The 12516-nt window shown below is 38.6% G+C and overlaps 1 protein-coding gene across 23 annotated transcripts in view; it reads left to right on the top strand.

Annotated features, from left to right (window-relative positions):
- The window catches only part of PCNX1 (pecanex 1), a 100927-nt gene that overhangs the window by 73827 nt on the left and 14584 nt on the right, over positions 1-12516 (top strand). For 19 of the 23 annotated variants that reach the window (XR_008466319.1, XR_008466320.1, XR_008466321.1 and 16 more), the window contains 9 exons: positions 83-313; positions 1616-1716; positions 2561-2711; positions 4432-4662; positions 5056-5330; positions 6993-7234; positions 8310-8746; positions 9608-9673; positions 10167-10307. Coding sequence is in view for 16 of the 23 variants with exons in the window: in XM_054200726.1 (XP_054056701.1) it covers positions 83-313; positions 1616-1716; positions 2561-2711; positions 4432-4662; positions 5056-5330; positions 6993-7234; positions 8310-8746; positions 9608-9673; positions 10167-10307 (1875 nt within the window). In the remaining 7 variants the exon portion in view is untranslated. The remainder of the gene's footprint in view (positions 1-82; positions 314-1615; positions 1717-2560; positions 2712-4431; positions 4663-5055; positions 5331-6992; positions 7235-8309; positions 8747-9607; positions 9674-10166; positions 10308-12516) is intronic. The other 4 variants (XM_054200729.1, XM_054200721.1, XM_054200734.1 and 1 more) reach the window with 2 other exon arrangements.

A 12516-nucleotide genomic window follows, 5' to 3' on the forward strand; every position in this document is an offset into this window, starting at 1 on the left:
AATGCAAATGAGTTGAAACTATTGAGATTGACTTTTTTTTTATTACAATACTGACTCATACTTTTAATTACTGCTGTTTCAGGGAATCATCTATTATGTCACAACATCCCCCAAGCTAGAGGAATGGTTAGCTAATGAGACAATGCAGGAAGGACTGCGGTTGTGCACAGACCGCAATTATGTTGATGTAGACCCAACATTTAACCCAAATATTGATGAGGATTATGACCACCGCCTAGCAGGGATCTCAAGAGAGAGTTTCTGTATGATATATTTGAACTGGATAGAATATTGCTGCTCTCGAAGAGAAAAGGTAAGTATGAACATGTGAGGAAAGCCATTCCCTGTTCTAGCATGGTCTCATTTTTAATATTGGTTTTTAAAATAAGGATTTATAATTGAAATATTAATTTATAGTGTACTGGTTTTGATCTTCTGCTCTTGAGATGTGAATTTAAATAAACTCTGTAAGTATTGTATGATTTACCCTGTTCACTAATGAATTTTCATTTACCAGCTCAAATGAATCAGTTGAATCTTAGTCAGGCATTTGTCTATGTACAAAAGGCTGTGGTTATATAATCGATGTTTTGTGCTTAGATGTCAGTGGCTACAAATCAACCTGAACTTAAACAAAAACACAAAATTAAAACCCCCAAAAACCAAATACCTGTTGCCAGCTTATAAGACTGATTACTTCTTTAGTGGTTATAGTATGCTGTTTCTTTGGACTACTGGAATTGTTAGCTTGTGAAACTGATCATCCCATATTCAACCCTTTTCCTCTTTCCAAGTCCTTCCACCTTTTAAATAGAAACATTAGTATGTTTGTAGAGGAATGCCTTGACTTCTTACTGTTTACAAAAAACTTGGATGTGATGTAGTCAAAGTAGTGTTGCCTTTGAGAATAAGTAGAAATTGATTGAGATTAAAGGGACAGGAATATTTGGAGGTAAAAGATTATTTAGAAGCCCATTTTAATGGATGTAAGATTTAAAGTGTTCTGCAGTCAAATGACAAACAGAGCTGAAGAAAACTGTTTCCCTCCAAGTCATGATCTTGTGAAATATTTTGTGTAGATATTGAAAATAAGGTTTAGTCACCTGAATTGATACTATTATCTAGGGCATTATATATCCTATAGAGCTACTACTGGCTTTGAGGTGAGGGTGAGTTTCCCCTAAATAAAGCCGTGGTCCAGGGAGATTTTCAGTTAACTCAGAATTATACGCTCATAACTAGTAAGTGAGAATCTACTTTATTCACTAAAAATATTTGTCTTATCCACAGTTTGTATACAAGATACACAGTATCCATGAAGAATGTTGCATGCATCTGTTCAGTTTACAGTTTGTCTTATTTCAAATAGAGTATGTGTGTGTCTGTCTTTACAGTTATTCCGTGTACTTGCAAAACTTCTAATAAACAATTCTTATTGAAAGTCTGAGCAAGAATAACTGGTATGGTAGGTACACGTGCACACACACACACATACTTGAGTTTGTGTAGCAGTTTCTGTTTGGTTCTTTTTACTCTGTCTGGCAGATCGGTTTTTCTGTGGTAATATCTTTACTCCGTTCAACTTAATATTCTTTTTTTCTTTTGTTATTACAAGCCACTGGATTCGAGTAAAGACTCACCCCTGGTGACCTTGTGTTACGGACTATGTGTTCTGGGGCGGAGAGCATTGGGAACGGCTTCACATCATATGTCTAGGTAATAAAATATTGTTGTAAGCTTCACTTCCTCAAAATCCCTCCAGTTATTTTCCTCCCTAACCCTAGGTTAGCTACTAGATGAGTACCTCTTCATAAAAGAAATAGGTATTTAATGTCATCTTTCCTTAAAGTGGAGAGATTCACCATGTAGCCTGTCTTCATTGTAACAGCCATTGAAATGTAACCAAAGAACAGCAAATGAAGGAGAACTTGAATTTTAGCGTTTTGTTTTATCAAACTAATGCAAGGTGAGAATTCTGGTGTAGGTAAGGACCAGTGATAAACAGAACAAGAACTGGTTGAGTTCTAAAATAAAGCTCCGCTTCCTGCTCCAAATATGTGCCCTATATGGAGATAGGGGTAAGAAGAGGACAGCTTCTTCAAATGAAGAACACACATCTTGATGGAAGTTAGATATGACCATTATGATAAGCTTCACAGTTTAGCTGGCTCTGTGGCAAGCAATTGTTTTGTACAAGCCTCCTTCAGCTTAACTCTGTTATCATATGGCAACCTCTTGCAGACTGATAGCCTCACCTTTCTTTAGAAAGCCGATGTAAAATATAGTTGTGTTTCAGGAAAACACGAGGTCATGGTTTAAAAAGAAAATAAAAAGAAGCATAATCAGATGTGGAAGCTATTGGTACTGGGTGTTGACTGTAAAACCTGTTCTATTTCACTTTCAGAGAAACTGTTGACTAATTCTTCTAAGTACCAGCCAATTGACCCCTGAAGGTCTTGCAGATATGCAGTTTCAAGAGTGATGATAATTGTGGATATGTTTGTATTTCTGTTAATATTTGGGCTATTTTCTTCATTATTTTTTTTTCCCCCCTCAACAGTAACCTGGAATCCTTCTTGTATGGCCTGCATGCCCTCTTCAAGGGTGACTTCCGTATATCTTCAATTAGAGACGAATGGATCTTTGCTGACATGGAATTGCTGAGGAAAGTAGTGGTTCCTGGAATACGCATGTCACTTAAACTACATCAGGTGAGAGACTGCATGGGAAGATGTGTCCAGTTCTTTTTATTTCTGTGTGTTGGTTCTTTTAAAAATAAGCAGCTGGGAGAGAGGGGGGAAAAAGAGGAAGAAACTAAAAGGGCATGTGATAGAGATGGACAACAGAAAATGAGGGAATATCTTGTCTTGTCCTTTGTTTCATTATAGCTCGTGTAGAAGGTGATATAGAGGAAGAAGGGAATGCTGTTTAGGCTCAGAGCTTGAAGTTACATCAAGTGCTGATCAGAGAACGTGCCAAGTCCTTTTTCATATTCATCTAGAGATAATTCCCTTATGAACAGCCTCTCTGATATTTTCCTTTCCTCTTGCCCTCCCCACATACATGTAATTGGCTTAAAAGGTTATCATGCTGTTCAAAGCTGCACGGCCCTCTCCTCCAATGGGAGTTGTTTTTCTTGTTCTTTTTCCTTTGAAGTGTTGTAATAACAGACACTTTGGCATTACTCATTGATCCTGTCAGTAAGGTTTCAGGTGAGAATAAGAGCGTTGCTTTTCAATAAGCTGAAACTGGGGTTAGTCTTTATAGTGAACTGAGGGTGAAGATGAACAATCTCAAACTCTGTCCAGTGCATCCATTAAGCAAGTACGAGAAAGCATGTACTGAGTGATAAGCACTCTGGGAAGGGGGGAAAAGTGTTGGTACTCCAGAAGAACAGATTGCTTGAAAATAATAGTAAGTAGAGAAATCTTAGTTGTTTATAATTAGTTTCCTTTTCTGCTGTCATTGCAGAGTCTAGAAGTCCCCTAAAGCTAGCAGTGGTTGAATAAACTCCTTCATGTACCACAAACTCCCTGTATTTAGCAGAATGTTTGTTATAAGTACATGTAGCAAAGTAGAATAATAAAATCATCATTGAAACCAGCAGAAGTACCATTCTGAAGTGTTCTTAATGTATTTGAGTTGCTGTGCAGAATGGGCTCGAATTCAGTCAGAGAATGAAAAGTGAGAAAAAAAAAAAACAAATATCTCTAACAAAGTTTTTTCTGCACACTATTGTATTAATCTATAAAGGGTGATTCTATTCACTTGCAGTGCAATAGCATATTGAGGCCTCAGCCAGTGGAAATTTAGCTATTAACCATTATCCTTTTTTCAACTGGAAAGAAATGTGACCTACTGCTAAATTGAACTTGTAAATTTTGTGTTTCTATTTGACTGGCAGCAATGTAAGTTGTGTGGTAGTATCTGATGATGAAATAGTCTGTCATCAAGTATTAATGTGAACTGTTAAATAGAGAATACAGATAAGCCTTATTGGTCAGCTGTTTTTTTCTTCCTATTGCTATTTTCATATAGTACAGTCTCAGTGGATAATCAGTGCTTTACTTAAGTGTGTTTTGCATTTGGAGCCTTGTGAATAACCAGAGAAGCTCAAACTAAAATGCTTCTGCAGGCAATACAAATAGATATAAATCTAGTGTAAAAGTCAATTAGAAATTGACTTGAGTCAATAATAGGGAGGTCCTTCCAATCATTTTGTTTAAGCTAAAGGAAGCAAACAGGACTAATCTGTTGGAGAAGAGATCATCTTTAGCAATGATCTTTAATAGGTACCTGATATTTTTGATGTCTAACTTTGTGTAATGCACTGGGTCTTTCAAGAGTTTCAGGTGTGAAGTGTTTGATTTCATATGTAGTTACATCTGAAATGTTAACCATTTCTTACTGAACATGTGTTCTTGGAAACAGGATCACTTCACTTCTCCAGATGAGTATGATGATCCTTCTGTCCTTTATGAAGCCATAACAACCCATGAAGAAAATCTAGTTATAGCACATGAAGGGGACCCTGCTTGGCGCAGTGCAGTTCTTTCCAATTCTCCCTCCCTCCTCGCTCTGCGTCATGTGATGGATGATGGCACCAATGAATATAAAATCATTATGCTGAATAAGCGGTATCTCAGTTTCAGGGTCATTAAGGTAAGCTTTGTGCACATTCCACAATGTGACAGTATGTTGTGGTATATTTTGATAACTATACTAAATTGCTACTTCAACTCAAATCATCGTATTTTTTGTTACTGATTTGTCATTGCTAGGGCTACTTCTTCTCATATAGTGCAAATTTAATCAGAAGGTCACTTCCTCCTGGCTTAAAATATCTTATTTCTCATCCTATTCTTAAATTTGTTTTATTCTCATCATTGCAGCCTGTGTCCATAAATTCAGCCTTTTAAGGAAGTGAATATGGGTGTTTGCAGTTCTGCAGTGCAATATTACATACACCTGTGAAGGCCTAGGTATAGCAAAGCAGTCATCACCCACTCTCATTGTTTCACTTTCTGACACAGCCTTTCTGCTTGGCTTTTGCAGGTGAATAAGGAGTGTGTGCGTGGCCTGTGGGCAGGACAACAGCAGGAGCTTGTCTTCCTGCGTAATCGTAATCCAGAAAGAGGAAGTATCCAAAACGCAAAACAAGCTCTGAGGAACATGATCAACTCCTCTTGTGACCAGCCAATTGGATACCCAATCTACGTCTCACCTTTGACTACTTCCTATTCAGATAGTCATGAACAGCTTAAGGAGATTCTCGGGGGAGCTATCAGCTTAGGAAACATCAGAAACTTCATAGTGTCTACGTGGCACAGGTGAGCTGAGGAAATGAGTTCTCATTAGTATGTGCTCATGCTCTCATAGTCCATTAACTAGTCTCATACATGCCTAACACAGCATAATTTATCCTGTTCAGTCACATAAAAATAAATAAGCCTTGACTTTTATTTCAGGCACATCTGTAGCATATGGCAACTGCTTTGGTACAGGATTAATCTTCAAGTCATATAAGTAATACACCACAAACTATGTAAATGAGAGCTCAGAAAAAACAGGACAGAAAGTCTAGATGCAAGAACTACAACATCAGCTCTAATGTCAGGTTTGATGCACAATCAGACGCAATGCATCTTCTGTATTATTTTTTTCAGTACTATCGCTTTGCAGTTTATAATACCATCTTTACAGAATTGGGACTGTTTGCAAGGGTTCCTGTCTGGTAAATACTTAGTGTGCAAGTGCCAATGTTAATGTTGTTAGGGTATGCTCATACGTAGTAACGTCAGCTTTAGCTGTTGTTCAGAATTTCACGAGTGCTTATAAATACCTGTATGTCAGAGCCAGAATAAGTAACTGGAGTGATAATATCATCCTCCTTCCGTATGACCCCTTGGGTAACCGAGTACAAACTCGTGCTGTGTTTTATAGGCCATGAGAACTTTTACTATGCTTCCGGCTCCTTATGAATGTGGGTCCAAAAGCCACAGTGGCAGCTGTGTGTAGCATTCAGAAATGTGTGTCCCAGATCTTACCAGCTCTGGGAGCTGGTGGCGTAGTTGAAACAGTCCTGTAACTCTTCTGATGGTCATCCTTACACTTAGACATCTACAGCACATCAAAACAGAACATGCTGCTTCACCCCAGAATATGCCACACTTATTACAGTCCGTGGTTTTTGTCTTCTGTTACCATCTGCTTGTTGGACAAGTGGATAGAATAACAGGTGAAAGTAGGATACAGAACAGTATATGGACCCAAGCTGTGTGTGCTTTGGGATTCTGGAAAGGGGTGCTCACAGTATTTGAGTGCAACAGAAAGAAAAGAATAATAAAAAGTAGGAATAGAAGAGAGGAAGAATGTGCTGTGTTCTTGTGTCCATCTGAAGTTTATTAATGCTAACAATGTGGTGAAAAGCCTGTATGGTTATATGCACTGGGAAATGTTGGCTAACCTACTGTCTGAATGCTCAAAATTCACATGAGAATTTGTGATTCAAATAATTGCAGTATGTGCTTCAAACAACTGTGAGTACATTACTGAAGGTAACAAGAAACCAAATACACTAAAAAGAAAAAAACCACACACAATAATAAAAAACCAGCAAACATTCTTTTCCTGCTCATCTGAATAGACAAAGATTTTGCAGTATAAGAATACACATATGACTGGTATGTTAAGGAGCATAAATTTTACTAAACCAGGATGTTCTACCCACATTTGATATTTAGGATTTTATCACTTACTGCACTTCAGAGGTGGCTTGATTTTTCAAAAGCTATTTTATATGAGCCATTTGGCTTGTCATAAATAACTGTTACTTGAATAGCTGTCATGAAGAAAATTGCAATCTCTTAGAAAACAGCATTTATATTTGCAAAGCATATTCTGAAAAAGTAAAGTCAAGTCATCATAAGGCATTTCTTAGAATCCCAATGATTAGGAGGCCTGACTTAATGTGTCAATTGCATTGTTTTCAGACTAAGGAAAGGCTGTGGAGCTGGCTGCAATAGCGGTGGGAATATTGAAGATTCAGATGCTGGAGGTGGAGCTTCTTGCACAAGTAACAATGCAACTATCAATGAGTCGCAGAGCAGCATGTCGCAAGGAGGAGGGAATGCAACTACAGGGCAGGGACCTGGAGCAGTACAGCACCCTCCTGTTGCAGCTCATTCCACAACTCTTCCTGCAGCTCATCCACCAACTCATCCCTCCACTCTGGGTAAAGTTAAAATAAAATAAAGCAACAATTTTATAGAAGTACAATCCTATAGCTAGAACTGGCCTTGCAGCTCTTTGGATCAGGCCTAAGTTAAAAGAAAAAAAGGCAAAAGTGACCTGATTATGTAGTGTTAACACCTGCTGGATTCATCTCAAACTACAGTGCGTTTTATGCAATGCAAGGTTCCCAAACAGATAGGGTTATAGTTGTGCAGGCAAAATAGATTAAGTAGATTAAGTATTTTGTTATAACACTACAGATTGGATCTTTTAACTTCTGTAATATTGTGTGAAAATGCTAAACTTGTTTTTTTAATATCTTTATATTTCTTATTTATACACTGGAATGGATTCTTTAGTATTTTAGCTGAATCCTACCCAGGAGTCCATAGTGGTCTGTAGTTAGGGAGGTGATAAACAGTAAAGCTGAGAAAAAGCTTTCCAAACACTGCCTTTACTCAGAAATCATATAAAAGTGTATGTAGCTGAATTAACTTTTTTTTTCTTTTACACAACATAAGTCTGTCAGCTGTGGAGAGGTATCTACAAGTACTTACTATAGGAAAAGCAATGACAGCAATGCTCATGAACTGCAATTCCTGTTTTTTACTTTAAGTGCATTAAATTTTTCTGAACTTGTTTAAAAACAGCTTTTGCTCCAACAATTTTTTTGACTCAATCCTTGAACATCCAGTCAAGCATATTAAGAAAGAATATTTAGTGTTTTGAAACATGGACATCTCTGTCTTAATGCCTTAAGTATGGGAAACTTAAGTGTTAATATTAAGAAACAAATTGTTAATGCAGGAAGAGCAAGGCTGAAGCATTTTTCAAGCTACTTGTCTTGTAGGGATTGTGAATTGAACAGAATGTGAAATTCCAAGATAAGCTGAATGGAATGTATTCAAATGCTCTGCTATATGAAATGCAACAGATCTTCTGCAATACAGCTGTTTCAGATGTTGTTGATTAGACCCATCAGTATTGTATCTAAGTGCTAAAACCTTTGTGTGTTGGCAATCTAATGTGTGTGGGAGGCTTTATCAAACACCTGATTCTGTATCTTTTACTTTTAGGCACCAGTCACAGCTCTCACTCTGTGCAGTCAAGCCTTGTCAGACATTCCCCTGCCCGTGCCTCAGTAGCTAGCCATTCATCTTATTGCTACGGCAGTCGTCATTCATCTCTTCGCACATCCACAACAGGCTTTGTGCCTTGTCGGCGCTCTTCCACCAGTCAGATATCCCTTCGTAACCTCCCATCATCCATCCAGTCCCGCCTATCTATGGTGAACCAAATGGAACCTACTGGCCAGACTGGGGTCAGCGCGCAGCATGGACTGCCCTCTTCTAGCAGCTCCAGCCAAAGCATCCCAGCCTGTAAACAGCATGCCCTTGTGGGCTTTCTAGGGACAGAAGGAGGGAGTAATGCAACTGAAACTCAGTCAGGTGGCAATGCAAGCCCTGCAAATCAAATGCAAGCCAAAAAGGATGACGTTATTTACAGAATCCAGGTGAATAGTCCAGAAGAACAAGTTACCCTATGCTTCCGTGTGCTTTTGTTAGTGTTACCTTGTATGTTGTTGAAATCACTACTTTTTAAACACACAGTCTGGAATGTCTCAGTATACAACTATTGTGCAGTTACATTTGGAGAACTAATGTGAGGAAGAGGTTTTCTGGACAACCAGCCTTCCTGCATGCTTAGACATCCCTGTTTACATTACTTACATGTTTTGGTGTAGTGCAGCTTTGAGAATGTCAGCTGAACTCAGTTCCACTTAATAGATTTACGTGTTGTAATGAATAAATAGCTTCATCTGCAGGGCAGAAAGCAACTAGCTTTTTTCTTTTAAACGAGTAGATTTTCCACAAAAGTGTAAAAAATACCAACTTTCTGTCACATGTATTTATTCATTTTCATATGTATGTATTCTTTGGTTATTGCCACAAGTCTGGGTTTACTGAGCAGCAAACAGTACACCACTAAGTTAATCATGGCAACCTTATTCGTTTTGTGAAAATGCAGAAATTTGTATTCTTGCTCTTCTGGTTTTTATTAGACCAACATACACGTCTTTGGCAGTATATTAGTGGGAAACATCAAGAAGTGTATTTAATAGGATAGATCCTAACAAGTGTGATTTCATTGCTGATATCACCTCATTTTAGAGTAATCTTTTGTAAACTTAAACTGCATCATCGTGGGCAAAGTTAACAAATTAATTTTGCAGATTTGTGCTTAGTAGTTTTCGTTTGCAGGCAAGGTCCTTTTTATGAAACTACTTAATTCCTCCGTGTGAGGAGGATACAGCCGAAGTTGACACGTGCCCTTGGATAGTGGACATTGTGTGGTTCTCTCTGTCCTTAAATAGGAAGAAGTTTTCAGGAGTTTTCTCCTGCTGCCCCTGTGGAAAGGCCAGTTTACTTCAAAACACAGGGTGGGTCTCAACTAACCATGCTAGTAGATAAACAGTTCTTCGGCCTAACAGTAAATTCTCCCAAGACCATGTTTCTTAAGACATTCTGTAAGAAGTGATGAGCCAGTTTCAACAGCTCATCATCACTTAACTCTTCCCTGCTACTGGACCATGTGCTGCCAATGCTTACGTTGTGCCAGCCCCTCAGACCCTGCCATGAGCCAGTGTAAGTGAAAGAAGGGGTGGGAAAGGGAACAGAAGCTGCTGCTTCAGACAGACAGCAGTGAACTGGTATATTGTCAGCTGTGTCTGAAACCACAGCCTAATTTCCAAATTCTGTGCTGCTCAAGCTTTTTTCCTAGCCTGGAGCTTGAGTTTCTGATGTTGAAATTGGTCAGAAATCGATTTCTGTGGGTTAAAGTTGGTTCTTTGGAAGTATGCAAAAGGTTACAGTTTATCTGTTTCTCTTAAATTTTGGCTGAACTAACAGTCAAAACTCAATTCCTACTTATAGTTAATGGATCCCAGTCAAGTACTGGAAGGGATCAACGTGTCAAAAAGGAAAGAGCTGCAGTGGCCAGATGAGGTGATACGGCTAAAAGCTGGAAGAAACAGCTGGAAAGACTGGAGTCCTCAGGAAGGCATGGAAGGCCATGTAAGTTCTGCTTAGAAGTTGACAAGCTGATTTTAAAAAAGGCTTGATTCTAGGGCAGTCTCCCTAGATGTCAAGGCCAAAGATACATCTTAGTAGCAAGTTGGATCAGCAGCTGTCCTCCCAGTCGCTGTTGCTGGAAGAGCAGGTCTAGAATCTTGATTTGAAGCAGAGGGATATTTCTGCAACTGTATCCAAAAGATGCAGAATGATGATTCAAATGTTGTTGACCACCTCTCCTTCCTTGCCTTCTTCCAGCTCTTGTCATGAACTCTCAGACATTGCGCTCGTCCATCCAACCTTCACTTTCCTTTCTTTAAACTGTCAGTCCTTGAAAAAACACAGGTCAGTTTACCAAGTCCTTAGTTGAATGGTTAACAACGTTTGTTTTTAAATTATTCATATGAAAATAGAGCCAAGAAAGATTGTCATTAGATGTCTCTATTATATAATAGGTACGTGATAGGTGTTTACTTTCCTTTAAGAAGGAAATCTGCTGTAACTAAAATTTGCAAAAGCCTATGACTTGAAACTCCATCTCCCTTTTTCCTAGAGGTGTTATATCTGCATTTTGTAAGAGTTCACTGCATTAGTTAGAAAACTTATCTCCCAATTTAGGCTCCTTTTAGGAGGAAAAAAACCACAGCTCTGTGTTTGAGGCTTTTGGTTTTTACTGAGGCATACATATTATTTTTTTTTTTACCTTTGTGTCTATAAAGATGCTTCAGTGAGTATTCTTTCAGTGATAAATAGTAAAAGGGAAGAGTCACTGACTTTGTCTCCATTGGTTCATCAATACAACTGCATTTTCATTTGGAATAGGAATAGAATGCTGGTATAAACATTCATAGTTATGTTGGGTTTAGAGGTTATACTTTTGGAATTTCCTTGTTAGCTAGACAAGAATGTTTTAAAGATGGTGAATGGAAAGGGTTATATCAAAACATATCCTGTTGTCTTGTATCACAGGACAATTTTTTTCCAGGAGTTTGTGTTTTGCAAATGGCAGCATGCTGACATGTACAGTGACTGATGTTACAGAAAGATTAAAACAAGAGGATTTGAAGATCTGAATGCTTCTCATCTATTTTTAGTGCAGCATACTGGCAGGGTTTTTAGAAGAGCATCTTTTAACCTAAGAAGAAAGGGGGAAAGCACCAGATTATCCTATGTGTGATTAGGAGGAGGGGATTTAACTTGATGACACAGTTTCCACTGCCTACTTCAGCTGCCTGTGGTAAAACGTACTAGTATCAGTAAAGCCATCGGCTCTTAGGACAGTTTTCCCTTTCTGATCCTGCGACTGTACTTCTTTCTGCAAACAGGCAGAAGTTATTCTTACCTGCTCAAAGGCTGCTCATCATGCAATTTACCAGCCAAAGCCTTATGTCAGTGCTCTGGGTGTAAAGTTCAGCACTCAGTTGTTTAAAACTTTTCAACTACACAGAAAAAAGCAGTTTTCCTAACTTTGCTTTTTATTTTGCTGAGCTTAACAGCACAGTCTATATAACACACAAAGACGTTATAGGGTTTGTTCAAGGAAGTGAAATGTAGCAGTCCTCTTTGTATTGTGGCTACTTTTCCCAGGACTTTGAGACTAAGGTATACTCTGCATTATCTTTCTATGATACCTGACACCAGCATGTGCAGAAGAACCCTTTCCCCCCCCCTAAGAAATTCTTATCACCTCTTGACTATCTAGTGACATCATTTTGCATGTTGTCAGTCACTTACAGGCATCAAATATACGCCAATCTTCGTGGAAGAGATGGTAAAACTGAGTGGGGGGTTGCAATGAGTTATCATCTATGTACAACTTTTGCATGTACCCAGTTCTTAAAGAGCCACGATATTGATGCCTTTGGAGTCAGCCCTTATCTATCTCAAAGGCACCAGTTTTAAGTTGAACAACAAGGATGTAGTACTCAGACTTTATTGGGAAATGTTTGATGTGTCTGGGGATAGAGTGTTCCTGGCCTCACTCCATACAGCAGCATAAAAAGTTTATTTGGACAGACTTTGAAGTCAGACTTGAACAGACCACTTAAATATCATGCTTTGTATTGAATAAAGGGAAACTGAGATGCCACTCTTCCTTGGCTGAAATGCTCTCCCCGTGGATGCAGTGTAGATCTCACGCAGCGGACAAAGCTGAAGCTCCTTCACCCAGTGTTAGAGAAACTGGCAGCTGTCAGTTGGGTATAGTGACAAT

This window comes from Rissa tridactyla, chromosome 4 (assembly GCF_028500815.1).
Source record: "Rissa tridactyla isolate bRisTri1 chromosome 4, bRisTri1.patW.cur.20221130, whole genome shotgun sequence".
In the NCBI taxonomy this organism is placed as follows: domain Eukaryota; kingdom Metazoa; phylum Chordata; class Aves; order Charadriiformes; family Laridae; genus Rissa; species Rissa tridactyla.